This window comes from Balearica regulorum, chromosome 7 (genome assembly GCF_011004875.1).
Source record: "Balearica regulorum gibbericeps isolate bBalReg1 chromosome 7, bBalReg1.pri, whole genome shotgun sequence".
NCBI lineage: Eukaryota > Metazoa > Chordata > Aves > Gruiformes > Gruidae > Balearica > Balearica regulorum.
The window spans coordinates 18411836-18439637 of NC_046190.1; the positions used below are offsets into that span (position 1 = coordinate 18411836).

The following is a 27802-nucleotide window of genomic DNA, read 5'->3' on the forward strand; positions in this document are numbered from 1 at the left end:
GAGAAGGGAGAATGATTGAATGACTTGCCATATTATATAACTTCAAGAATGCTCTATGAACACAGATACTGTGTACAGCTATCAACCAAAATTAAAGGAATCCACACAAAAAAAATCCCACTTATTACATCCTTATTTATAAATGAGCCAAATATTTTATGCAAACTTAGTCATGACTTAAAACTGGGTATCATGTATTATTTTCTGTATTAAACGCAGATACTAAAGAAAGCTATGTCAAGGTTGTTTAATCATGTAATTTTATTCAAAATGTATTAAATGATGTATTTAATATGTATAATGTACCTTTTCATAACTGTATTTTGAAGATCCAAAGAGGAGTTAGTTATGCAGAACACATAATATACAATACTTGAAGCAACAAATATAGCAACACATTTGACAAAAGACCCTTTGGGCAGTTGCATACACGTAAGCAGATTGCTGCAGATTGGATTTGACTCTCAACCAAGCTTGCAAGATGACAGAGAATTAACCTTTAAATCCACCTTCTTACCTAAAGAAGCCTTCAAGCAAGGCTACGTTTATTTCTTACTCAAGGACACCCTAAATATGTCCTTGTGCTGTCATCGATTATGTAAGTACAAACTGTTTAAAATGTAATTATGTTAAGTAATACTTGTAAATAGAGTTCTCATTCGTATGATACATGTAAAATGTTCATAAATACACTGCAACCATCTCTGCTGTTACATTTTCCACATCAAATACTTACTATAAATACTTTCTATAAATATATCTACAGTGGGAAGTACTTATCAAAAATATATTTTATACAATATTAACTTTCCTCAGATTAACATGAACATTTAAATTAAAAAGTTTGTCCTTTATATCCAGAGTAATTTTCACCTGACAAAGAAAATAGCCACTGTAACTATTCATGTGCAGACTGTTTCTTTGAAAGCATAAAATAAAGAATGTTTAAAGTTGTGTTGCAATTTGAAGAGGAAGATGAATCCAGTAAGTTTCTCAAGCAATATACATTCTTTACTTGTATATTTAGGATTTCACTTTAAAGAAGGATTAACGTTCAATCAACGTTAAGGAGATCAGAAACCACAGATAACATACAAGTCACAGGTACATCTCTAGTAGAAAGCCACACACTTTATTTTTTTACATCAAAAATTTCACCAACCAACTAGATTTTTCTCAGTGAAATTATCAGTTACATCATATTATAAATAAAATTTAAAACAAAGTCACAATGAACTAAACTTTTCTAAGAAGTAGGGGAGACATTTCAGATACAGTTTACTTAATTCAAGAAAAATACATTATTTGATAAAAACTGAACTTCGCCAATAGCATTTGAAAATACTTACAGAGACTAATACCTGAATATTAGAAAGTCTACATGACCAACAAGTTTAAGGCTATTAGGTCTTGTTTAATAAATTCTAACTATGAATATACTACAGTGTATGGCTTTAAACTAATAACAGAGTCTTCCACAATGCCCCTTTACAAGAGTCTGACAATAACTGAAGTTTGGGATAAAATAAAAAGCAGCCAACTTCCTTAATGTATTGCCAATAAACTACATTCTTGTTTGTTTACATCCTTCCTACTTTTAAGTTTGGGCGCCATGTATCTTTTGCACTGAACTGAAAAAATTATTTCTCTTATTTCATGAGTATAGAGCCTACCACAAGAAAATGAAAGTTTTTATACCTGAAGCCTTCTACAACGATAATCTACTGAGATGGTCCATATGAGTGACTGTAGAAAAGGTATGCTGGCAGAAAGAGGTCTCTGGTCCCCAATTATATCTGGATTTCCAGACTTTCACCTTGACAACTCATGAAGATCAGACTACCTCAATGTCAAATTTCAGAGAAACAAGTCTTGAAAATACTCATCGAACTCCTCCTCACTGTAAAAAAACAAAACAAAAAGTCAAAGAAAGTTCTGCTTTGGATCTGTACCGAGGAGAAAATCTTTGTATGAACAAGATTCAGCAGACTTCTGATTAGAATTTGTAGCTGGTACAGACCACTTTGACTTATTCAATACATTCCAATACCCTTCATGTTTCCCCTTCTGTGCAACAGCTGTGAATTGACTGTTAGGATTTACTTCTAAGATAGTTAACGGTATTGTAGGGGGTAAGACAGCAGTGGCTTGACAAAGGTTTCTCCTCCAGTGTTGTATATGTCTCCTCTTTAAAAACACATACTTAGGTTCACTACATGGAAGAAGATCTGACATAAACTTAAATGTCAGAACATTCATTAAAACACTGAGGAAAAAATCTCTGCCTTTTCAGCTCTGAATGGACACAGTACGTTTGAATAGCTACAAGTTCACTAGATCAAACTAACCGTGATTTTTCATCTGCTTCTTGTAGAGGACCTTTCCAAAAGTCAGCATCTGAAGGACCATCTTGTGCATCACTGTTATGTGAATCTGTTAAAAAATTCAAAGTACTTATGAAATAAATTTTAAAATAATTTCTCTTTTTCTTATTTAGATGGCATAATGCTAGGAACAACATTTAATTGTAAGCATGAGAATAAAAAGAACACTTTATTTTGCATAAAGTAAAAATGAAAACATTTTCCAATATTATTCAATACAACATCAAAAAGACTCTTTAATATCATCAACTAATATTTTGGCCAAACAAAACAGCAATCATGTCAAAACACTGATCCCAATACAACAGCAGTGCATCACTTTGTTCCTAAAATTAAGGGTTTATAATCACAAACCCAGACTTACAATTCAAACTCATGATATTAACGAATGACAACTTTCATCAACTGTAACTTATCAGTGAAATTGTCAGAAAACATGGATTACTGCACAACTGTTTCATGTAAGTACACATAAGGAGTGAAAACAACAACAACAAAAAAACTTATCAGAAATATGCCCTGACCTAAAACCTCCCAATCTTTCAATAGGCCTTTCCTGACAACACTGAGACTTTAGGGCATAGTCTGAGTCGTAAGTAAACTGCTTCAGGTCTTCCTGTATCTAGCTGGGAAAACGTAGGTGCTGAGGACATTCCTAAAAATGTATAGCACAGCAGAGTGATTGGCAGAAACACTCAATCCCTTCTAGACAGTCTGCAGCAAGAATTGGCGCAACCAGGAGAGGGGGCTTGTTTGGTCAAAAGAGAAACTGAGGACTGGAATTACTGAGATACAGAGACAACTGGTGCCTGAGGAGTTGCTGAGACTCCAAGTGCATCGACCCGCAACAAGTAGGTCTCTGGGGTACTACAGGTGGTAGCCGGAAAAGACTTCAGTTAAAGTCTAGGATTTATTTAAAATCTATTCAGTTTTTTGAGTAGAGCACATATTAGTATAATTCCCTGAAAGGCAATGTAGTAGTTATTATATGGGAGAAGTACTTTTTTTTTTTTTTTTTTTTTTTTTTAAACACAGCACACTTTACACAGCACATATTTGCATACCTGGACCCATTCAATTATTAACAACGTACCTACTTTTGAACCCTCTACTCTTTTCTGGAACAACCTGACCTCTCATTTTTTTGATTATTTCCATTCTGTTATCTGCCCACATGTTTATTTCTTTCTTACACTTAAAATATTTCCTTCTTAAATTTCCTAGCAGTTTGTCTCCAAGAATTTGTAAGTAATTATTTTGACCCCTCATATCTCTGCTTGTTTTCACACAGCATTCTTATCTTATAAAATAGTACAACTGCCAGCGAATAAAACTAAGACCAATGACAAATGACCATGAAATAATACAACTTATTACAAAAACATAAAATGCAAATGATATTCAAACACTTTACCTTTATCAGAATTATCTGAATCTTCTGAAGAAACCTGATCTGAAAACAAACACCATTTAAAATACATTTAAAATTATCCGTTATCTTAAAATGTTTACAAGGATATTTCTATCACAATACTACACGTAAATACGTGCACATTCAAAGGCAAGCAAACACTGAAGTAAAAAGATTTTTTTTGGCATGACTTCAAAGGTCATCAGTTGGAGCTCAAATATGTTATCCTGAGATCTGTGGTGTAAAAAGGTTATCTAACATTTCCAAAAGTCTTTCAACCCCAAAGGCTCAAGGAATTAAATACTTCACAACCCTTTCTGGTATGCAATGTCCAATTCTTGGACAAACTTTCCTTGCAATGCATATTTTTCAGAAGGATCACTCTCTCTGTAAAATATAAGAAATTTATCTTTCTTTCCCCCCCCTCCAAATTTATCTTTTTTGTGCACCTAGGAAATTTTACCTAAGAAATTTATCTTTTTAACTACCTGTGTTACACAGTCAAGAAAGTTACATATCTATACTTATACATAATTACATATCTATACATATGTAGCTATAGCAAAACTAAGATTAAGCTGACGTATTTGAATATGTTAAAAACTGAAGGTCTAAAATTTACATTTACCTTTATGGGTCTTTTTTTTGGACTTCTTTTTTGCTGAACAAGATAATTTTGTCTTCTTAATTTTTGGCTCTTTAGAGTTCGGTATAGCTGTGCCTCTTTTCTTGCATGCTTTGACTTCTTTCCTCCTTTAAGAAACATGAATGTACACCTTCTTTATTATATGTACTCGTCAAGCAACAGTAAATCTTAAGTATTTAATTCAGTCAAACAGTTGTCTTTTTTCTGAAACCTATCACTAGCTAAACTGAAAAAAAATTAATTTAGTTAAAATGAAAAGTGCTATAGAAACACTAGAGCTCTATAGGTTAAAAAAAAAAAGACAGGAAATGGTAAAGCTGCTAAAATGACACTGATGCAGGCAACAAAACCAGTGAATTGGCAATCAAAGATTAAATACAGAAAATTTTATAAGATGTCAAATTCTTATTTATATTGAAATCTTGTATTTCTTTTTAGCAAATGATTTTGTATATATGTAACGAGAAAAAACACAGTTAATACAGGTTTAAAAACATATTTTCATATTTGATAGGGACAAAACCAGAGATAGAAGAATCTCAAGCCTGAGAACCTGCTGCAGACCAACAACCCATGTATTTTATTTTCAGCATTACTGACATAGGCTTATTCTATAAACATAGGCTAACTTTTTTCTGCTTCTTTGCACAAAGAAGTCACTAAAATTGTTTCAAAGTATTACTCTGCAGTTGACAAACAGAAAATGTTTGACTACGCTTATTCTGAATTCAAGTGGTTTTACAATTTTAGTTGCAAAAAGAAGCAAGACAAATCAAACTAATCTCAGTTAATTCTCCTTCTTCATATGTGCCTACACAGTGCTTTAATGAAATTGAATATGAATTAACTTGTAAAATGAATTAACTATCTTGAATATATCCATCTAGCTGCACCTTTGATATGTGTTACTTTAAAATAAAAATCATCATTTCCTAGCTCAAAGGTTTCCCTTTCATATGCTTTTCAGATAATTGTATGGCTTAATTACTGAGCTGTGCAACAAAGTTAATACTACACTGAGATTCAGAAAATCATCCAAACCGAGTATCAATAGTTGTGGAATTCAGTAAGATTATAGATAATAATAAAAACCAAATTGAATCTTAATGCATACATTTTATAACTTTAAAATTCACGGGTCTTCTCTCCTGTTAATATGTGATTCTCAAAGAAGAACAGATACTCAAATTCAAAATTTCAAAGCACAGTCACCTGACTCACACATAAAACCAGAAAAGGAAAAGCATTCCAGCTCTTACACACAGCAAGAGGGGGGGGGGGGGGGGAAAGGACATTGTCTTGCATAAACTTTCAGAAAAGAAAAATAATCACTGGGCTGAAATTAAGCAAGGAAAACTTTTGTGGGGGTGGGGATGGGATTCTTCCAGTTTGAGGGGTTTTGAGCTTTCATTAGCACAACAATAACTCTCAACAGTGTCAAGCCAGTGACTTTGTAAGAACTCCAGAACAGAATCTATTTCAGCATAAATGAAGTTCCTAATGATCTAGCTGAAGTCTTCCCCCTATTTGTTGTTCATCATAACTGTTACCTACCAATAATTCAACCCCTTTATTTAAAAAAAAAAATAAAAAAAAAAAAAAATCATTACCTGTGATGAAAGTTTAGTTTGTAAGAACATTCTGGACATAGTCCTGAAAAGGAGAGAATGAGAATACTACACTCACGTATTTGGTAAGCATAATTAACAAAACTCATTAATACAGATATAAAACTAGATAGAACACTATTTCAGTAGCTTTTCCTTCAAAACAAAAATTGCAGTGTAATTGCAGCCAGGGTTGAGAAAAATACCATGACAAAAGTCTTCAGTACAAACCCAGATTTTACTAAACCTGTTTAGCATTGGCAACTCTTCATAGAAAAGTATCAGTGCTTCTCATGTACAGGTAGCCCATTTTATGGATCTTTGTGGACAGATCAAATTGTTCTATAATTATACTGAAGACACACAAGTCTCTTGGAGCTTCACCAGAGACCAAGTGCTGCCACACGGAGCATGTTGTGCATAAAAGACGTAGCTTATTTTACACAAAGTAACTGTGTAAACTGTGGTAAGTTTAATTATCTGATGAATATATCAAAATGTACACCATATTGAATAAGAAAATCCCACTCAAGACAAGACTGGAAAAGGAAGTGGTTTAATTCAAGCTAGAATTTTTGGAAGAAAACATAAGTATTAAAAATAAAATTAGTACAGCTGAAGGTGTGCAAAGAAGTTGTCCGGCCCAAAGCCCTAAGGACTCCTAAGCCAGGTAATTGATCAAGCAATGACAATGATGAAACCCCCCTTGCAATGCAGTATCATCTGTTAAAACCAGACATGCTTGTACACCAAACAGCTTAAAATCAGTTATTCTAATTTTATGACCCCACCAATTATACAGTATAAAGTGCCCAATCTGTAACATTTTTGTCATATATAATGCTACTAGCCATTCTCTCTAGATCAAGACCATCACACTACCTGTAATTAATTTAATAAAATTATCTCCTATTCAGCATTTTCCATTTTGAGTGAACTGGTATCATTATCATTGGGTCTCACTCGATAGCTTTTAAACCACAAGATATTTGTCTTCTTTTAAGTGTACATATCCTTGAAGGGTTGACTTACTCAGTTTCACAAGTGCATTCCTCTTTTCACCATGTTCAATGTAACCAAAATTCACCTCCCAGCTCTTCAGGCCCTCTTTCTCATCACAGTGCTTATTTCCACAGGAAAACTGACCTTTAAAGAGGTCAAAAACAGCAAACTGTGGTTCAGTGATTAACAAGCATAGGTTTGGAGTTATGTCCACTTTTGCTCAGTTTTTGCTTTTTGTTTTCCACTTCTTTCAAATAAAAAAGCACAAATCTAAACGTAGCATCTAGACTAAGGAAACAATAACAGATAATGACAAAGCAATCAGTGATACTTGTCTAATATTGCATATTTGCAAAGAAAGAACAGAACTTGAAATGTAGTTTACAATGTATAGATGAAGGCATATATTAGGAAATAATAAGCCTAATACTGAACTCTAAAGAAGTGAATGTCACTAGGATACATTCTGTATCCTAAATGATTACTTACTCAGCAGAGGCTGATGGATGAGGAGATGCGATTCAGACATTCATCTTTAATGACATCAAACTACTCAAAGTATCATGTATGTACAAAATTAAGATGCCCATGTTCTTATTACCTTATCAGTTTACCTGATATGCTGGACATACAATTTGTATTCTAATGACTTTCCATAAACACTTTTCTTTTAAGAAAAGGAAATTCAATTTTCTGAGAAACTATACGGCAGCTTTAAAAGCTTCCTTGGGTTTATTATGTTAAATGCAACACTAGTTTTAAAACAATTAGCACATAATCAGTGTTGTTTACACCACTGGGTTCCCAATATTGCAGAAATAAAAGACATATATATTCCCTTTGCAGAAGACTGATTTGTATGCAGAGCTGGCAGTAAGGATGTGTATTAATAGTCTCACAAGCAGGACTGTTGGTGAACGATTAACCTCAGAACATTCTGCTTAAGCTGCTAACTAATGGATTGGCAGTGTCCTCAGATACTTCAGTTCTGCAATATAAAACCACCTGCAATGCTAACACTTGAACCAACAAAACCCCCAGGACTCCCATTAAAGAAAAAAGTTGCAAATTAATATACATTAAATATGTTTAACTATGTAAGGTATTGCTATCAGTACCCTGTGTCATCAGGAATAATTTATATCCGTTATAAAGGAGTAAAAATCTACAAAAAAAAAATTTATACTGCACAAAACTTTTTGGAACTTACTCAGACTGTTTGTTTTGGGATTTTTTTTCAGAAGATGTGAAGCAAACCCAGAAAAACAGGCAGAGAGAAAAGAGAGATACATCGGTTTTATTTATGATTAGCTGCTCTTTACAGTACGTAAAATCCATTTTGGATGTGAAACTGGGTACGTTCACAAGAATATAGTTGGAACAAAATCTTCAGGTTGCTGAGGCAAGCAAAGAATTCTTAGATAAGCCAGAACTGACTGTGTAAACCACCATAATTTTGTGCCCTTACACATTTACTTGCATTTACGATCATCTAAACATTTGAAATCATAGCGGGGGTTTTCTTAGTAGAACCTTGCTCTGTGTCATACATATGTATAAACAGCCAGGCTTCTCTTATTCTCATTTCACGCTGCAATCCCTACAACACATATTCAAACCTTGAATACTTGAATACAGAATTCCAATCTTTCTGAAGGCTTTTTCAATAGTATTTATCACTCTAGTATATCTGAATATCATAAAAGCATTAAAAAAAAACATATTTTTGCAAATTAAGAGATCATTATAATCCCCATGGTGTATATGAAGAACCCAAATCAAAGGGAACTGTGGACCAGATTATTCAGTACTTGAAACATGACTTTTCCCACAGTTAGATGTCCAAGAAAGTAAGACATAGAAACCAGCGTGCCAAGTGGACAGTTAGCTAATTTAATCAGCAAGAAAAATGTATGTCCAAAATTCCATTTCCATCTGAAGTTTTGTCACCTTGCTATAAGCTGCATGGAAGTTATTGCCTTCATGCTCAGAACTATAACTTCTATAATCTGGCTGTTAAAAAACTATTAGCACCTTCTGCTTCTTGCAAAAGAGCAGAATAGGTGGAAAATATAAGTACTACAAGCTAAATGAAGTACTGAAAATTACATATACTAAGTAAACCTAGAGAGTCAAAAGACTGATTTTAATGCGTTTTGATCAGAACTCAGATGTACCAGATTGGTAGACGGATACATGGTGTACTATCCAGGTATTGATATCCTGCCTATTTTCCATCAAGGAAATTACTGAGACAAAATAAATGGAAACAGGTTTGGAAGAACACTTGTTTAAATATTGGTTATTTTTTTAATAAAATAGGCTAAGAAAGACACTATTATGCTAAAAGTGAAACGTTAGTTCAATGAAATAGGGAAAAAATGGAGAGTAGATCAATTTGCAGGTATTAAACCCTATTTTGCCAAATAATATGCGTGTTTTGAGTATTTTACTATTAATCTACAAACACAAATAAGTAGAAAAGAGCAAATATGCCCACATGTTCAGCTTTGCTCTTTCTGCATGTTGCTGAAAAAGTCCTATTTCACCTTTACCCAATGAACTTGTTCCCTATTTTCCTACAGAAAACTTTTACCACTATTGCCTTTTGACTAAAATACCTTTTATTTTAAAATTGTATGCCATACCTTACTATTCACGCTGTGAAAGCACTGAAAAAGTACTTGGGAAGGCATGTCAAATATATTTTTTAAATAGCTTAAAGGTTTTTCATTTTAAGGTTTTATTTTCAGACTAACTCATATGCCTACTATTCACTGATTTATAAAATTTAAAGTAGGGTTTCTCCATTAACTTAAGATTTTAATTAAGAAAAAGCCCATTTTGTGGAACCATTTATTGAAACTGGCAACGTATTACACCATTAACTGCCATTAAGGTTACATTTTAAATTTAAGGAGATGCAACAGCAATCTCCAATATGACCTCCTTTCAAAACACCTACAGCAAAAAGATTGGAGTGGGAAGGAAAAGACGAGAAGGAAATAAGCTGGCATTTACAACTGCTAATACAAGTGATACCTCTCCTTTCGCTCATCGTAAGCCGCCTTCTCCATGACCACACAAATACAGACATCGAAAACAAAGTAACCGAATGCAAGTAACCCATGCCTATGTTCCCTTCTTAACATACCCCAAACCATACGACAGTCCACCAGCAGTGGTTCTCATCACCACTATTATCGTCACAGCTAAAATAAGCACATGCTCTCCCTTTTATAATGTGAAGTATCAGACAGGTAGGTATTAATACTTTATTAAATTTAATTAAAGCAATTGATATTACCGATTTATACTTAAAATAGCAAGCGAAAGGCATTAAAGACTCATGTCTTTTTTAAAAAGATTATTTGACACTGCACTTGAAAAGAGTGTCTAATACACGGGATAAGGTTGAATTCTTGCGCCCCTTAGTGGTGAAGTGACTATTGCTCATTTCTTATGTTCCAGTTGTACGCTTCCCGTTAGGATTTTATTAAAAGGATTAAACCATGTAATTTTGCACTTTCTCCAACATTTTAAAATATGGAGTACCAGATATTAAAAATAAAATGCAGCTTTAAATTATTTTTTCCCCAGAAAGACATAATTGTTCATAAATTACTCATTTCTAATTCTAATTATCTTTTTAAAACATTCGATAAAGCATGTAACTACATCAAATGTACCTATCTGTTAATATAACCTGTAGTGCTGAATGCAACATATGAATACAACTACCTTTAGGAGCTTTAATCTTTACAGTTTACAAAATAAACACCATTAATGTTCACACTTCCTCCTGTGAAATAGGATACAATTATTTTTTTCTACAAACAAGCATATTTCTAACTTCTTGTAATATATTATAATATCCCTGTTTATAGAACTTTTCTGATCAACAATATCACTCCATGCAATTCCCTTACACGTGCATGCATGAAAACCGTACATGTGTACGAAGATCTACCCACAGCTACAGCAATATATTCACATAATTTTCATGCTTGGTCAGCTACTTGAAATAGTCCACATGCCTAGGCCATGAAATGGGGACCACTGTGCAAAGTCCCAATAACACATTGGTAAGAACTCACAGAAACAGCCAGAATAAGCTATTGATCTAGAAACAGGATCGGGAGACATGACAACCATTCCCATTAAAGCTTTCAAAACCAATTTAGCTTAAAACGGATATCACACATGGAACTTCAATTAAAAAGTTAACATTTTGCAAAACAGCATTGGAGAAACTGTTAAGAAAATTATTTCCTGAGGAAAGGTATTGAGAGACTTCAATTAAAGGACTAATGAGGTAACACAGAACTACTGGAGAAAAGCAGCTAAGACCAAATCCATTAAATTCTACATTACAAAATGCATTACGTTGGTGTTCATTACAAATCTGACCTTGTGAAAAGAAATCATATATTCTCTTAATTTTAATATATGCAGGTCAGTATGCACTCCAGAACTATGTGGCATGAAACAGCAAAGTTAAAAGTTAGGCCTATTTGTTGTCCATTATTATCTGATAAACTTACTGGTATTGTCAAATAATGTCTAACAAAATTATGTCAAAAAGCAGCAAGAAAAGCATAAAGTAGAAAGATGAAATGAAAAACAGCATTACCTTTTCCTGAAATTACTTCTTTCTCATGTCGCCATCTAAATCCAAACTGTTAAGATAAGAACCAAAATTAAGTTGTGAATAGTGAACGTATTCAGTAACGTAAAGACTAATTTCAGTTGATTGATGTTCTGCATGTGGTTTGTCCATTCAATTCTAGTTAATAAATTTTAAATTTATTTCTCTGTTAATATAAAATATCTCTCTCTGCTCACCAGAAGGACTCCAGTTTACACATGTAATTCAAATACCAGTAGATGCTGTTCAGTACTGAACAGCAACTTTCTAAAAGGCTTCACAGCAGGCCAAAGAACAAATAGGAAATTAGGATAGACTGACTTTACTAGATACTTCATTGCAATTTTGTCCACAGTAAAAACTGAGAAGACCACCGGAATACTGAAAAGTCATATTAGCATGTATCAATGGATCACCTCTAACACCCTAAGGACTAAGACAAAAAAAAATTAATCCTAACAACTAAGTTGTATTTCTCTTTACATTGCCTAGAAAATTCACATGTAGATAAATCATCCACTGTTTGTGTTTTCTCCTTTATCCTCTCAAAATGGCAAGTAGCCTAGTGAAAAGATTGAAGATGGAAGGGAGTCAGAACAGCCTGGGAAAACAATGTTATTTTCATTAAAAAGTACAAAGTGGGGATTAAAAAAAAAAAAAAAAGCATACAATTTCTCCAAAAAGGGCTATCTTGTATTTTCATTTAAAATTCATGAACACTGGATGACAAGAAGATAAAATTGCTGACCTGTAAGCAAAGCACAGAAGACTGAACTTCATGTTAAGAGATGGGGAGGGAAGAGGGAAAAGAAGGGTAACAAAGTCAAACAGGTACAAAAATGGCTGCAAAGCCCATCTTTGGCACTTGAGTTCCAAAGCATCCTTGGAAGTATGAACCTTCTCTTGGTACACTCACAGACGGAGCCCACACAAATTATGAATTCTGTAACATACTGGATTGATTTTCAATGTTTTAAATCTAATTTTAAACACTGTAGAGAAGTACAGATATCTATTGCTCCACATGTTCTTCGACACTGCTGGTTTAATAAACCATAATAATTCTTTATCTGAAGGGCAACAGCATGGAGTTCTCATGCATGAAGTGGTATGTGGTTCAAAGAGCATCAGAAAAAAACAGGGAAATAAAAGTTATGGCTTTTAGGAATGTGCCATGCTCTCACATAAATTATTTGCATCTTAATAACAAAGCTGAAAAAAATGAGCAGAAAGATATCAGTAGCCAAATATTTTGCTGGCACTGATTTTCCCCAAGTCAATGTGTTACAGAGAAGATGTCTAAGAAAACTAAAACTGTACACCAACAAAGTATTTGTGTCTCTAAATCACTCCACTAATTTTCAAATTGGTATTATAATATAAACAACGTTTTCACACCTGCTGGGTTCACTGGTAAAAAAAAAAAAAAAAAAAATCACAGGAGAATATCAAGTTCTGCTATCATACTGTGTATGATCACAGTTTGCTAAGGCTGGATCAGGTTGTGCTTGGCCTGCTCTACAAATCTGCAGTGTGGTCTAACGTACCATTGTACCACTGATGCTTCAGCCAAACAAAAATTAATCAATTCTAAAAACCAAGAACTGAGCTGAACAGTTCAGTGAAAACAGAATGTAAAATACAACTGTAAACATAGAATTCATGATAGAAACCAGTTGATCCAAAGAGTGATGGCAACTGGTTTTACTCTTTGAAAGGGTATTTGCCATTTTACAGGGTATTTGAATTCTGAAAAGCTTACGATGCAATTGAAAAATACGATTAAATGTCAATGGTATTTTGGGACCAATTTTGCACGTGTGTGCTGCTGGCAATAAAGAGTAGAAAACAATTCAACCTTATCTCCATATTTCCGTTTTCATAGTCCATCTGCTACTTCACCGATCACCAAATTATCCATGCTCACTTTTGCTAGTGAAGTAGACTTTCATACAAATTTTCCCTCATAGTCCGAACTTGACTCAACAAGATACAAATCAGATTATATCCTTACAGAGCATTTCCGTAATGATATCAAGAAAAAAAGGGCAAATTAAAAGAAAGGGAGGAAGCCAGAACCACCTGTAGTACATCTAGGACAAAAGTCATCCTTATCCGCGTCCATTTTTGCCAATCATTCTTCCACCAACTAGTGGAAAATGACAGAGAGTGACCAAGGCTAAGAAGAAACAATAAAATATGATTGAATGCCTTTAAGCTAAAACATCAGGAACAGATTAAACTGTATAGGAAAAATTAAAAGTTAGGGGAGGTTCTTGAAGAGTCAGCCTGCAGTATTAAGGAATGCAAAAGTATCATCAGCAGATAGCATTTATTCTGCCTCATCTTCTTTGTTAAACGAGTTCAACAAGACCCTAAATGAGCTATTTCTACAAGGTAGATGAAGACCAAGTAGAACAACTGCAAAACAGATGCTTTACCAGAGTATCAAATGGCTAACTTAAGAAATGATAGTTTTAAAAATGTGAAAGACCATTTAATATCCATAAACAATAAAATTCTCAAATTAAATATGGACTGCTTGTGAAATACACATTGGCTGTAGCAACAACTAACAAGTCCACAGACATCTCTTTCAGAAAAGAGAAATGTATGAATTTAGACAACACTTGGAAAAATAACATAGATATGTTAAATATTTTTATTTTCACAGGAAAGCCTCCATGCTGAAAAACAATGACGAAAGTGAAGATATTAACATTACCAAGTGGAAGACAAGTTGGCCCAGAAATCTGAGAATTATTGGGAAATAAAAACAAAAGAATAAAATGCATTCTGTTTAATGACCAGGTGTCAGACAGATTTCATTCCTTAGCAAACAGGAGACATTTCCAATCTGTTAAGCTACAAAACAAAGCACAGAGACAGCAAATAAGAACTTTTCTAGGAAAATAAGACAACAAAGAGAAGAGAACATTTCCAGTTCAATGCATATCAAAGAAAAACTTACATGCAGAGCACTCTCCCTTACTGCATTGCAAAACTGACAATAGAACTAAACTATCTGACAATACAGATGGTCATTTATCTGCCTCAAAGCTTGCAGACAAGATGCACTGAAGGTTCAAAGACAACCTTGACCTAAAAAATTCTGATCTAGGAAAATGTAAGGAGTAACAGACCGATCACAAGCAAGAGCTGTCAGAGCACACTGGAAGATGCCTCTAAGTAGCGTCACACCAGATGGTCACATTGGCATTTCCCATTAAAAGATTGTATGTCCTAACTACACAAAAAAAAGTGGGATCAGGCGTCACAGGGTCCCATTGGCCTGTGGTGCCAGCAACCAAGATGAGCACAGGTGTGCAAGTGAGTGTGTGAGCACCAGTGAAGTTCAAGACATCAGCTAGGTGAAGTGGCCTGGGAGCAAGGAGGGTGAGTGGGTCTCCCCTAGCCAGCTCTGGGTGTGAGAGTAGCTGTGTATCTCTGAGGATGAGAGCACAGGGAGTCTGCTATGAGATCAGGGGAGCCCCAGCCATCTCTCTGCGTGCCTATGTGTGTATGCTTGCGTGTATGTGAGTGAAACAGTTTGAACCAGCAACTGGAGTGTGGCAGTAGCCTTGGGGGTTCATATGTCTTGGGGCTTCTTACTGTTTTCTTTTGAGCTTTGGTCTTTGACAAGGTGCTCTGCTTAATTTTCAGACCTCAAGAGAGCCCCTCTGATGAAACCAGTACTTAGGAAAACTTAGGAAAACAGGGTTTCTTCTCAGAAGAAAAGTTCTAAATGAGATCTGAGCTACAATCTCTATGCAGAGGTCTTTAGAAGAATTAGCTGGCTTGAAGATTTTTGGCTAGTAGCAAAACAATTACAGTTGTGAAAAGACAGATAGGTATGTATATGCAAGGCTCATACATATATGTATATATATAAAAAACACAGAAAAGTGATCTGCAACTTTACTTTGACACCACCTAGCAGCATATAGAATCACAGAACAGCCCAGGTTGGAAGGGACCTCAAAAGACTATCCTGTCCAACCTTTCGCAGGAAAGGGAGCCTAGATGAGATTATCTAGCATCCTGTGCAACTGCACCTTGAAAACCTCCAGCCATGAGGACTCTACCAGGTCACTGGGGAGGTTGTTGCAGTGAATGAGTGTTCTCACTGTAAAAAAATTTCTTTCTTACATCAAGATGAAGCACCATCATATAAAGTATCAACAACTACCAGATGAAAGGTTGGCCAGGTGAGAAGCTTGTTACCCACCCTGCTCCTCTCATAGCACCAGCACTGCCAAAAAGAAGGCATGAGGGACTAAAGACAGTCAACTTCCAATTGCTGGAAATGAAGTAAATGAATCAAGGCAGGAAAAATCTGAAAGCACAGACTGCATTCCATTGGTGTGAATGGGAACTGATCAGCAGCCTATTTCTGACTTCCAAGAAAAAAACCTGCTTTGACATCCTTCTGTACCAAACATGGGCATGGATAAATCAATAATTGAGAAAAAAATATTTTTTTTCTATTTTTCTAATAATTTCTGAGAAAACACTCTCACATGGTCAGAATGTATTTGAGAACAGAAAGTATAATCTAAGAGAACAGTTTACATGATACAGTAGAGTTATACGAACATGGCAATTCCAAGAATATAGGTAATGACTTATGAGCATAAATAGGAATTCAGATCGACCTCCAAGTTAGGACAGCCACATTTGAAGTCTGACAGGGAAACACTGTTCACACAACACACACACACACCAAAAAAACCAACCAAAAAAAACCCTAACAAAAAAAAGGAAACTGGGGCAGAACAGTTTCCCACATAAGATAGCAAACATATGGAAACTTGGCACAGTAACAAAAGAAACAAAATCTGTAAGCATGCTCAAGGGAAAATCAGTTGGGGGGTTGGAGATTGAGGGATATGAAACAGTTGTAGGAATATAAAATCAAAGTTACTAAAAAAAAAAAAAAAAAAAGACGGAAGACCTCTTCAGCATTTTCCTTTTTGTTAATTTTCATTTAATTTTTGTATTTTTCTGTTCGATTTTCTTTAGAAGGCTGTCTTCTTTACTGCCTAATATTAGAGTTTAAGCCTAGTCCTTGCAAATATTTACCAGTGAATGTAATTTTCAATACTATAAATAGTCTCAAAGAACTTTTATAGACACTGTTTGAAGGGCTGGGTTGTTACTATGTGCTAACAACACTAAGACACAGCCGAGTTCAGCAACACTTGCAAAATCACAATAGAAAATTCATGTATTCTTTTTGACTAAGAGGTTAGTCAGTCAAAAACTTGGAAATGACAAAAACTGTTCCAATTAAGAAGAAAAATCGGTGCTGGAATGTGGCTCTTTCTCTTAAGAAATTCTATTTATTTACAATGAACATACAAATCCTGTTTCCATAAACAGAAAAGAACAACCAGCAAAAGATACTGCTTTAGAACAGGCATTTCCAAAATTGTTTCTGCCAGCGTAAGTACAAGACTCTCTCTTTTTAGACGCTCATTTTTATTTTTAAAACAGTAACATTCCCAGGGTTTTTTTAGGCTTCATCTAGTGCTTCTCTCGAGGCAAACCTCTCCAGCCTGCTCTCCTTAACCTCTCTGCATTTGCTGCCCGCCTTAGACACAATGTACCTCTTCATAAAACACCATCTGACAGAAATGCTCCTATTCCCACAGAAGCACATTTTTGGGGCAGTGACAATGCTTGGATTCAAACTGCTGCTGTTTATAAAATAACTTGACAATTTCTCACAACTCACTTTCTAGGGAAGGGGTACCAATATCCTGGTTTCACAACATATCCACAATCATAAGGCAATTTTTAAAAAGAACATACTTTAAAACTAAGATGATTTACAGTAATGAAACGTACCTTATTCTCTTTGTATCTACTGAGATCTGCTATACAGTATTCTTTGAACAATTTGTCATAATACTTCTTTGCAAGCCTCTTCTCCCTATAATAAAAGGCATTATTTTTATTAAATATAGAACATGATACAGTTCACTTTACATTGTAATGACATTAGCAAGACAAAGACATGTTGTTTCATGTGAAGAACACAAGCTGCAGAGCTAGAAATGCAACAGAAATACACTCATTGAGCTAAGGTATTATTGCCATTAAAAAAAAACACCTCCAAACATCTAAAATATATCTACAGCATAAATTAAACTAGATTTTTTTTGAAACAGGCTTCCTTCAGAGTTTTCAGAACAGTCATTTGGATCTCAGAGAACGCACAGATATTTCTTAGTTCTTTCTGTCATCAATTCATTTTGCCATCAAGCAATATTACAATATGAAAGACCTCCTAAAGGCCTTTCATTTTTAAATGCATTGAAGATCAAAGAATGATCACTTAGTATGCACAGTAATTCTTAATTAGTAGGGGACACCACGAATTTAGTGCAAGTGATCTAAAAATAACATGTTTAATAATAGTTCCAGGTACCAATTCATGTCTGCTTCATCATCTTCATTCCACAGGAATCTATGGTTTTCTCTAATAACATCAAGATCCGTCTTGTCATTTGCTCTATAAAAGGACACATTTTTTTAGTGCAATGTAACATTAAAATGAAAAGTCAGTCAAATAACGATTTGGTAAACATCAGTATTTCACAGTTGTGATCCCCACCTCACTGCATAGAGGAATATACTGCTATGGAATAAAACTATCAAAAGTGTATTCCTTGGCATACCTTTTCCCAAACAAAAAAATCCTCAGTGGAAAATGGCCACTGAAACTTGGATGACTTGATCCTGTCTGAAAATACTTTTTACTGAAGGCAGTAATTTTAGAAGATAGCTCTAAAGAAGGTTATCATTATTCTGGACAACAGATAGTGACTCTGCACATTTCAAAAGTATTTCAGATTGATATTTTGAAGGTACTGCCAGATATTTCTCAATGTACCCTCAATTAATGCTCACCTGTCATCTTTCCTTTTACATAACAAAACAAGAGTAATTCAGCTCATGGTAAGTTCTTATATAAAAATAATGGTGCAAAATGAAGCAAGGCAATACTGTGTTTTGGATATTTACAATGACTGTAGTTACTATTTAAGACCAAAAGAATTAGTAATTTCATACATAGCCACATTCCCCTCTCTCGCCAAAGCTATAATATATAGCAATGGCTTTACATAACAGGGAGCTTCAGGGACGTGAGGGGAAAGGTTGCTAACGGTTCTTACCCAGAACGTCGGAAATCCTCTATTTTGCCACCATAGTATAAAATGTAGTCACTTACAAACTTTTTATGTCTTTCATACTGAATAAAGCAATTAAGGATTTTTTTTAACTTACCTTGGTTTATTTTACCATAGTTTAAAACTAAAAAATTAATAAAAAATTTTTATATCCTTAACAGCAGGTTTTTTTCCTCAAAAACAGTTCAGTAATTCCACAAAGAAAGGAATTAATTAGTAATTTTTACTTAATAACCTCTCATAAAAGGTACTTTCCAAATGCAGGAATTCAGGGCAATTTCATCTTTAAAACCTCATTCAGCTACCAGACATGTACACAATTGTCTTCCTTTATCAAATCTATACACAGAAACTGGGATCAATTTTTCAGCTCTAATTTAGACAATAGCACTGCAGATTTGGTTTAAAACAGGTTTGTATCTTTGTATTATAAAAACAGTCTGGCTACTAAAATGGAACAATTTATTAACTTTTATTTGTATGTTGATGGTAAAATGTATCTGCTTTAGTTTGGAAATTAAGAATAAGAAAACATGTTAGGCGTGTTTTAGAACACTTTGACCTCTGAGACATGATTTGAAACACATTTTGTACCATAATCTGAGCAAAAATATGTAATTAATTATTCAGAAAATAAGTGTCTTCACAAATAAAAACATTATATATGGCTCCTGAAAAATATTTTCAATTAACTTGTATTGTGTTTCTGAAGCAGCGTATTAGGAAATACATTATCTCCTGGTACATTCCTGGCAACTACTGCATCAGTGTGAATAATTTGTATCCACCTACTATTTTGATATGCATTAGAATTGTATTAAGAAAACATTTTATTTTCCAAAGCCCCTCCCAAAAGTTACTTTAACCTCAGTATGTGTCACAAATAGAATGAGCAGAGAAACAAGCCCCAGAAGGTTTAACTGGCACAATTAAATACATTTAACACAACATACTATCTAGTGCTGCCATTTGAGTTACTAGGAGTTAAAATTGTGTAACAGTAAAGGTTTTAAATAGGAACCGCTCAAAAACATTGGCAGAAACTCATAAAAGTCTCTACACAATGAGTTTTGTAGTCGTTCCAGAGTATATGGGCTTTTCTGTGGCTAATGACAGTCTACGTCAGTGGGACTGATTGAGATATGTCCCCTTCACAGGCATAAGGTGGTTTATGTAGTGCCTGGACAAGTTCTAAGCAGGTTAGGAGAAGTTACTTTCTGTTTACTTAGCTTCCCAGATTTAAGTAAATTTTTCCGTATTTAATTAGTCTTTACTTTCCTATTTATTAACTGTTACTGTTGAAGAACAGCTATTTAAACAAACAAGGAACTGATGGTATTTCAGATACACTCAGTCAAAACATGTAATGACTTTCCCAGGTGAAAAACTAAATAAAAGGAGAAAGGTTGTAATCTAAATAAGGTAGTAGTTATAAAAATAGCTACAATTTATGCATGAAATATGATTAAGAGATTAAAAAAAACTGCAAATGATATTAAACAGGCTTACATTACAGCATCTGTAGAAGGTATTACTGAAGATAAGTCTGTTTTGAATAGACTTTTGAATTAACTAATGCATCCTTAAGTTTCCAGTAGAAATGCATTTGTCCACAGATAATAGCAGCTTTATATAGAATTATGTTCTGTATAACCTCAAGTGAAAAGAGCAAAGTGTCTTTGTGCCAGTCTAAATAAAATTCACTGTGTAACAATATAGTTCCAAACAGGACAAATGAATATATAGGAAGAATCTAGAAATGCCTGAGTAGAGGCATTCTCAGAGACATCTCAGCAACAAAAAGAAGCCATTTTGAAGAATGATTCAATATCTGGTGCTGCACTGTCAACTGCTGTGATAACTGAGAAATCTCAGTATTTCACCATAATGGATAAGCTGTGCCCCATCTTCAAACTTGAGGAAAAATGAATTAAAAGGATACGGCATCCATTGCTATCAAGTGGAATCTTCTTTTTCTTGCTTCTTCCCTGTTAATAACAAATATATTTGAGTGAAAGCTATCTCTACATTACGGGAAAAGTGCCTCACAAAAGCAATAGAAAAAAGATACCTATCCCATTCTTCAGCTGCAAATTGTCTGTGAGCCACACTGCCTTGTTTTGCTTTTTGAAATGGCTTTGTCAGAAGGCCATCTTCCTTTATACTAAAGGTAGGAGGGGAAAAGGAAGAAGAGTTAGTCAAGAACTTTTTGTAAGCAGTAAAGTTTCCATATGCCAAACTTTGCACTAACTTGAGTAACAAAACTTATTATATTGCTAGTTTTTACATGAATAAAACCAAACTTCAGAACACCAACATCAGCTTAGACTTTACTTTATTTGCAGAACAAATTCAGAAAGGCATTTGCTTACAGTTAGCATTGAAAGAGAACTGCTTAAAACAGCAATTTGTAATATTTATTTTTATCAACATTATCACTACAGAACCACAATAAAAAAAAACAACCCTGAAGATTCCTCAGTTTCACTCTACATTTAAAGTCCTCTATAAATCTCAGCTACATAGCCAAGTAGGAACAGGAAGGACAGTATGTTCACTGACTAAGAGTTACTGCTAGTAATCCTATTGCATACGTTCATGCTAACGTCTCAACAACTCATTAAACAGCTCTGCTTACCGTAATCACAAGAATCACTAACTTAAAACTTATTTAAGTACTGTGTTGTCAGCCATACTTGTCTGTGGGCAGCTAAAAATACTTTCAGAATTCAACAAAGTAATAAAAAGTTAAATATAAAGTGATGCGCTTTAGCTAGTAAAAGGTTAGTTAGTTAGTTTCATTCCTCAATAGAGGTGAAGAAAAGATTTTTCCATAATTACCAGCTGGCAGAAAGAATGCAAGTCAGAAACCTGTAAAAAGCAAGCCAGGGAATTTATATTTCAAGCTATGGAATATAGGACTCTAGACACTAAGAGTATCATTTGCTCAAAAGAGGATCTGTAGGCACAAATTTCCCATAAGGAGACTCCATAAAACAGCAATATGCAGAAAGCTTAAGACTACTGTTTTCCTTAAAGTGAAAACAAGTATCATCATAGAGCAAGAAAAGGATATATACATATACAGTGAACGCACATAAGAGCCCTACTGGGAATCAGTAGTAGTGTGCCAGAACAAGGGTAATGATGATATTTTTAAAAGGCTCCTGATGGTTAGTTAATATTCCACGTAGAAAATGGAATGGTATAATGTGTAATGCCCTTTTAAAGAAAATGAAAATTGAACAAAACCAGTCACTGTTTTAATGGAGAACAGCTATATTTATAAAATAAATGGAACAGCACAATGCCTGCTATTATTCCAATGATTAAAACATGCAATTTTTTCCCAGAATGCAGTCAAATACTACAAAAGCCATTCTTTCAATTTTACTATAAAGGAAAATATGCAAGAGTCTTAGGAAAGTTTCCAGAAAGCCTTCTTAAATAAAGTCCAATAACAGAGAAAGGGAGAGACAGGAAGAGGTAAGAAAAATATATGCATAATGTAGGCAAAATGTTCAGTACAGTGCAGAAACTGTCAAAGGACTATGGCGCCAAAGCAAAATAAATACACAAATAAAATCTTCATAATATCATGAGATCAGACTACAAAATTCAAGGTCACTAATTGTGCAAACCACTGTAAGAATTGGCAAAGGTGATTTCAAACAAAAGATGTGTAGTTACATTTCATAGATTGAGTACAACACAATTCACCAATTCCCAGGTCTCTTCACAAATTAAATAATAAACAAGTAGCATCAGTTCTTCACTTCCTCCAAGCAGGTGTTTTATACCTACAAAGCCTGCTGCCACTTGGCCTTTTTTGCCTTGCTCTTAGCAGTTCCACATGTCCTGATGGATCACAGTGAAGTGAACAGTGCAGCCAAGCCCCAGCAGTTGATACTAATGCTCGGAAAAATGAAACACTCTGCTCGGAGAAATGAGGGGCATAGAGACACCAGATGGACATGGCAGAATGGATCTTAATCAGCTGCCCCTGGGAGACAACATGTTTTGGCAAGCTTGACATGAGGAGATGCAGGAAACAAAAAGATTGATTTTTCAAAAACATTTCAACACTGGACTTTACATACCACAGCATAATCTTCTATACAGAGTAACAGGCCATTTGCACAAAAGACATAATGCGAAGTGTTAATTCTGTACTACATTACCTTTTAGTCTTTTGCACAGACTTCTCTCCATTCTCGTCATCACTAAAGTCAGAATCATACCCTCCATGGCCATGTGCCTGAAAATAATAGACAACACAGTCAATATATCTGCTGATGTAATATGGACATGGCATGATTAGAAATCAGTACTGTCCATCATGCATAAATAAAAGAGAGAAAGGCAGAGAGCAAGTGAGCAAGTGCAAATTCTCACGTACATCTAAACCAAACCAAATTCAACAGACAATGCAGAGTATATTCCAAATAACACAGAGCAAAGACATCGTCAGTCTATCAAAAGATCACTTTATAAATAATTTATATGCAGATGTCCCCATATTTAATCTTCACATAGATGAAGATAACCAAAAGTATGACAAACATATTTGGTCTTTACTTTCAAACACCCTCCCTTATATAAGAAAAAGGTATTTTCCCCAGAGGTACTTTTTCAGAGGGCTGGAGGACAGCAACTGATGTGCCCACATTATAAACAAACAAAGATGAGAACAAAAGTTTCTTGGGCTGTGGTACAGCATTTTCCACATTGGTAGCTGGAAATGATAACTAAAATACAAAATAACAATATGCCTGTAAAAATATACCATCTAATTAGCACAACATTCCTACCATGAAAGGAAATTTTTTTCCCTACACACTTTCAGACTACAGTGTCAAATTAATGCATAGAAGAAAACCAAAATATCCCATATCTTAATGCTATCAAATGATCAAGCACTGACTGATGCTCAGATCTAGCACCTCTATTCTTAAGGCACAGTTACATGTCCAATTCCTTCAGCAGAAGTAATGGCTTAAGTAGATACCATCTCTCCCTCACTCTGGCACCTTCCTTCCAGTTGCTCAGTTACAGTTGTGAAACTAAACAGGAATCAGATCAAACAACTCATCCAAGTTACAATGGATCCTATTAAAAAAAAAGATTATTTTAACCAAGATAAGTGTCCTGACAGTTCATCCAGAGCCCCCCAACCAGCTACACCAGCCAGCTGTAGGGGTAGCACGGGAAGAGAACAGCCAGAGCTCGGAACTGTGTAAAACCACACCAACACCAAAAAAGCATTAACACAACTGGAACATTTACACAACTGAGCTAAAAAGAAGAGGGAAGGTTATTACACATCTGCATGGGGAAAGGTTTGACACAACCTTCCTAAATATCTTGGTAATGCAGACTGTGGATGAGAAAAGAAACTGTGTTAGAAAGCCAGTATATTTGATTCAGCGTTGCTGATTCCTACATTTGTACAATCATATTCCTTCCTCCTCATACAAAAACCCGAGAAAAACAACATCTGAAAAAACCCCGCATCTCTTCAGGGTAATTTTGATGAGGTGCCTTCTCTGGATGCAAATGTCTCCCAGAAATGCTGTGCTGGAGGGTCAACCATATCCTCTACTGACATCAACAACTGCTCTGTATCATGCAGAGTATGTAAAACACTATCTTTTCACACTGATGGTCAAGGATTGATTTTAAGATTTTTTTAAAAAAATATTTTTATTAATAATAATAAACTGTACCTTTTTCCCTTGCTTTAATACCATAATGTTCCTTCCACTCTTGAACTCTTCTGAAAAGGACATAGCTCTCATATACATATGTATTGGAATGAAAGCAAATCAGAACTTTCTGATTTGGCTTTATGTTTTCTACTTCCCAGACACAAAAATGATCAGTTACCAAAAAAAAAAAAGGGGGAGCAGGTGTCTGCAGTGTGTGGTGTAAGTGGGCCTCGTGCACTGGCAAAAGAACAGCAATGGCGTGAAGTCCTCCCAGCACAGTCCCATGATAATCCACAGTTCAGATGCAGGTCTCCTAGCTGAGGTGGTTCTAATAGCAAGCCTGTCACTACTTTTATTAATGAAGCTGATGTGGTCTCTAAAAAAGGCTGAATACATTATGGGCATGTAGCAAACATATTTACACTTGGCCTCTAAATTTTAAAAATATCATGGTAATCCAGGAATGTTTTGCATGGCAAAAGTAATCATTCTCAGATGAACACTGAGAGCCTCCTTCACACTTGAAAGGGGATAAAGTCCAAGCCAACACAATATGCATGAAAGTCAACATGAGACAGATGAAGTATAAAAACAGGAAAGGCAAGAAAAGCTTGAATAAAAGGAGCTTCTTCCAAAGTGGTTGCCCTTGGATGATGTGCCCCAGGAAAGACTGTGCCTCAGTAAGCAGCTCCCAACTGATTCCAGAAATGACTCAAAAAAAAAAAGGGGGGGGGGGGCAAGAAAAGCTGCTCCAAGACCATCATATTGTAGGGCGCTCGGAACCTGATGACTGCCTTTGGGAAAGCTGTGGCTGTGAATATAAGGGCAGACATGGCTAAGGACTAGCTCCTGAGAGGCTGCTCTTCCCACAGGGACACTCTTCACAGCTTCAGCCGTTCCTCTGAATCACTACAATCCAAGATAAATTCAGGGTGAAAAAGAAAACAACCAACGACTGATGTCCTGACACTTCTAGGTCACTCCTCCTTCGAAGATAACAGCAGAACAGACAGGTACTGTACCAAAGTTGGGTTTGACATCAGCAGCTTCAGCAGTGCTGGATGGCACTCGGAGACCAGGACTGAACAATTACTGACCTGGTGCCTTAGGATGATATCAAGACGTCCTGACTTTTAGATAAAACATAAAAGTTAACTCCATCAAAGAACTCATCCGTACGTGAATCCTTCTGTTTTGGAAGGACAGTGTAAACAGATACCTGCTTAATGTTGTGAAATTTCAAGACTGATTTCTCCCCTTCCCCATGAAAAAAAGCCAAACAACAATCTCAGATAAGGAAAGTGTATTTAATATTTACCTGTAGTAGAAGAGGGGCAGATATCAAACTAGTACATTTTAAGAGAGGCATGTACAGAAGCGGTCATGCAAAATTGTCATGAAAATTTAAAATAACTACTTGCACTATTTGATAAACCTTCTAATATAATCTCTGCTTTGATGGAATTTGTCAGAAACTCAGAATGCTTTTAGTAAATTAGTAAGGTAAACACAAAACAATTTATCAAAACACAAACCTGAAAGCTCCATACATAACAAAAAGTGCAGTGTGTTTTGTCTGTTGCACCAACTTTGAACTTTTTTCCCCCAAACAACAAAACAAGATGAAACCACAAAACTAAAACAAGTTACAATATGTGCTGGGATACATTTAAATCATTGACATTTAAGTAATCCTAATATCTTGGATTAATCAATAGTGAAGCAATTGGAGACAGAACCAAGCCCACTAACTTAGGGCTCCTAAACCCTAGCAACTTAAATGCAGGATGCAACTGACAGCAGATAGAAGAGATGTCAACTGTTGGTGTCAATACAGGACACTGCGGACTCGCCGGCACTGCATTTAGGCACCTCCTTTAACCCTCTCCACTGGGCTAAACACACGCTAGTGAAACAGACACATCACAGACCCTTTCACATTGACTCCTGATCACAACACGCAGTTAACAGCAAAAGACAGTTTAAAAAAAAAAAAAACAAAGGCAAAACAATCCTACACACAAAATCCCAACTCATGGCTCCTGACCTCAGCCCTAACCTTGCTACGCCCCTCACAAGTGTCACTTCCATCCTTCCCTTTATCTGCCCAGCACACAGGTCTGTGCTGATGGCTACTTGCAGCCCGGATGTGGTGCGAAACATTTGGTACAAACTGGCTCATGTTAATACAAACAAACTACTCTGGGAGGGTCTGAAGGGAACATGGGACCTAGAGCAGGGCTTGGACTGGATCAAGGGTGCCATGTGGGGAGTCAGCACGCTTCACTGCAAAACGCTCTTCCCACCCTGATGTTATCTTTGAGGCTTTACAAGCCCCACTTGGGGGGAAAACCCTGAGAGTAAGTTCAATGTGCTTCAAATCTACTCTTCCTTGTAAAACCAATTACGAGGAGTATTTGCATATACTCTATAGTGAACACTCCTAGCAATGAGAAAAGACACCACCTTTATTAAAGCTCTAAAACTATGAAACAAGAAGCAGAAATAAAAGGTAGGTAACAGCAGACCACCAGAGCGAGAATTAGAGCTTTGTGGGGCTCCAGAGAGAAAAATCACACGGAAAACCGGCCCGTGTGGGTCCATCACAGCTTCCACAGCCGTTCTCGTGTCCTGAAAGCCGCCCAGCCCTGCCCCGGCCTGCTGCGCAGCCCACCAGACCCGTCCCGCCGCCACCGGGACGGCCCTCGGGGCACAGGCCGCAAACCCCCTGCCGCCCACTGGCCGTTCGGGAAATGCGGCCCGGCCCTTTCCCCGCACCGGCATGGCCGGGCCTCTGTGCCGGCCCCACCCCCGCCGCTATGGAGGCCGCGGCCTCCGCCGAGGCCTGTCGGCGCCGCCGCCCGCCCCTGCTGGGCCCCCTCCCTCCGTCCCTCCCTCCTCGGCCCCACTCACGGCAGCGGAGAGTCGCAGCTGGCTGGGCACCATGGTGTCGGCGCGGCCCGCCCGCTCGGCGGGGGCAGCTGGCTGGGGACGCGGTCGAGGGCCGCCTCCGCCGCCCGGCCCTTCTCGCCGGCCGCGGCGCTGCTCCGCGGACTGCTCCCGCGGGCCCCTCCCGGAAACCGGGGGCAGAGGCGGAGCAGGGCCGCGCAGGGGGCTACCTCCCTCCGCCGCTGGCAGGCGGCACGGCGCAGGGCAGAGGGGCGCGGGGAGCCGGCGGAGCGCCGGCGGGCGAGGGAGGG

General features: G+C 36.3%; 1 protein-coding gene across 2 annotated transcripts; it reads right to left on the bottom strand.

The window, feature by feature from the left end:
• Positions 1-1113: 1113 nt before the first annotated feature.
• Positions 1114-27775, bottom strand: LOC104641890 (protein FRA10AC1 homolog). 2 transcript variants are annotated; one of them, XM_075758255.1, is made up of 14 exons: positions 27516-27775; positions 23076-23152; positions 20966-21058; positions 20837-20882; positions 18880-18956; positions 18132-18215; positions 17549-17633; positions 11684-11729; positions 7081-7194; positions 6052-6094; positions 4424-4548; positions 3799-3837; positions 2349-2433; positions 1114-1900 (listed from the first exon to the last, which is right to left on the bottom strand). In XM_075758255.1, exons 1-14 carry the CDS (start codon positions 27546-27548, stop codon positions 1858-1860), a joined length of 990 nt encoding a protein of 329 aa, XP_075614370.1. In that variant the 5' UTR covers positions 27549-27775; the 3' UTR covers positions 1114-1857. The 2 variants fall into 2 exon arrangements, with proteins under 2 accessions (XP_075614370.1, XP_075614371.1); XM_075758256.1 differs by lacking the exon at positions 27516-27775 and adding an exon at positions 24621-24721.
• Between the last annotated feature and the right edge of the window lie 27 nt (positions 27776-27802).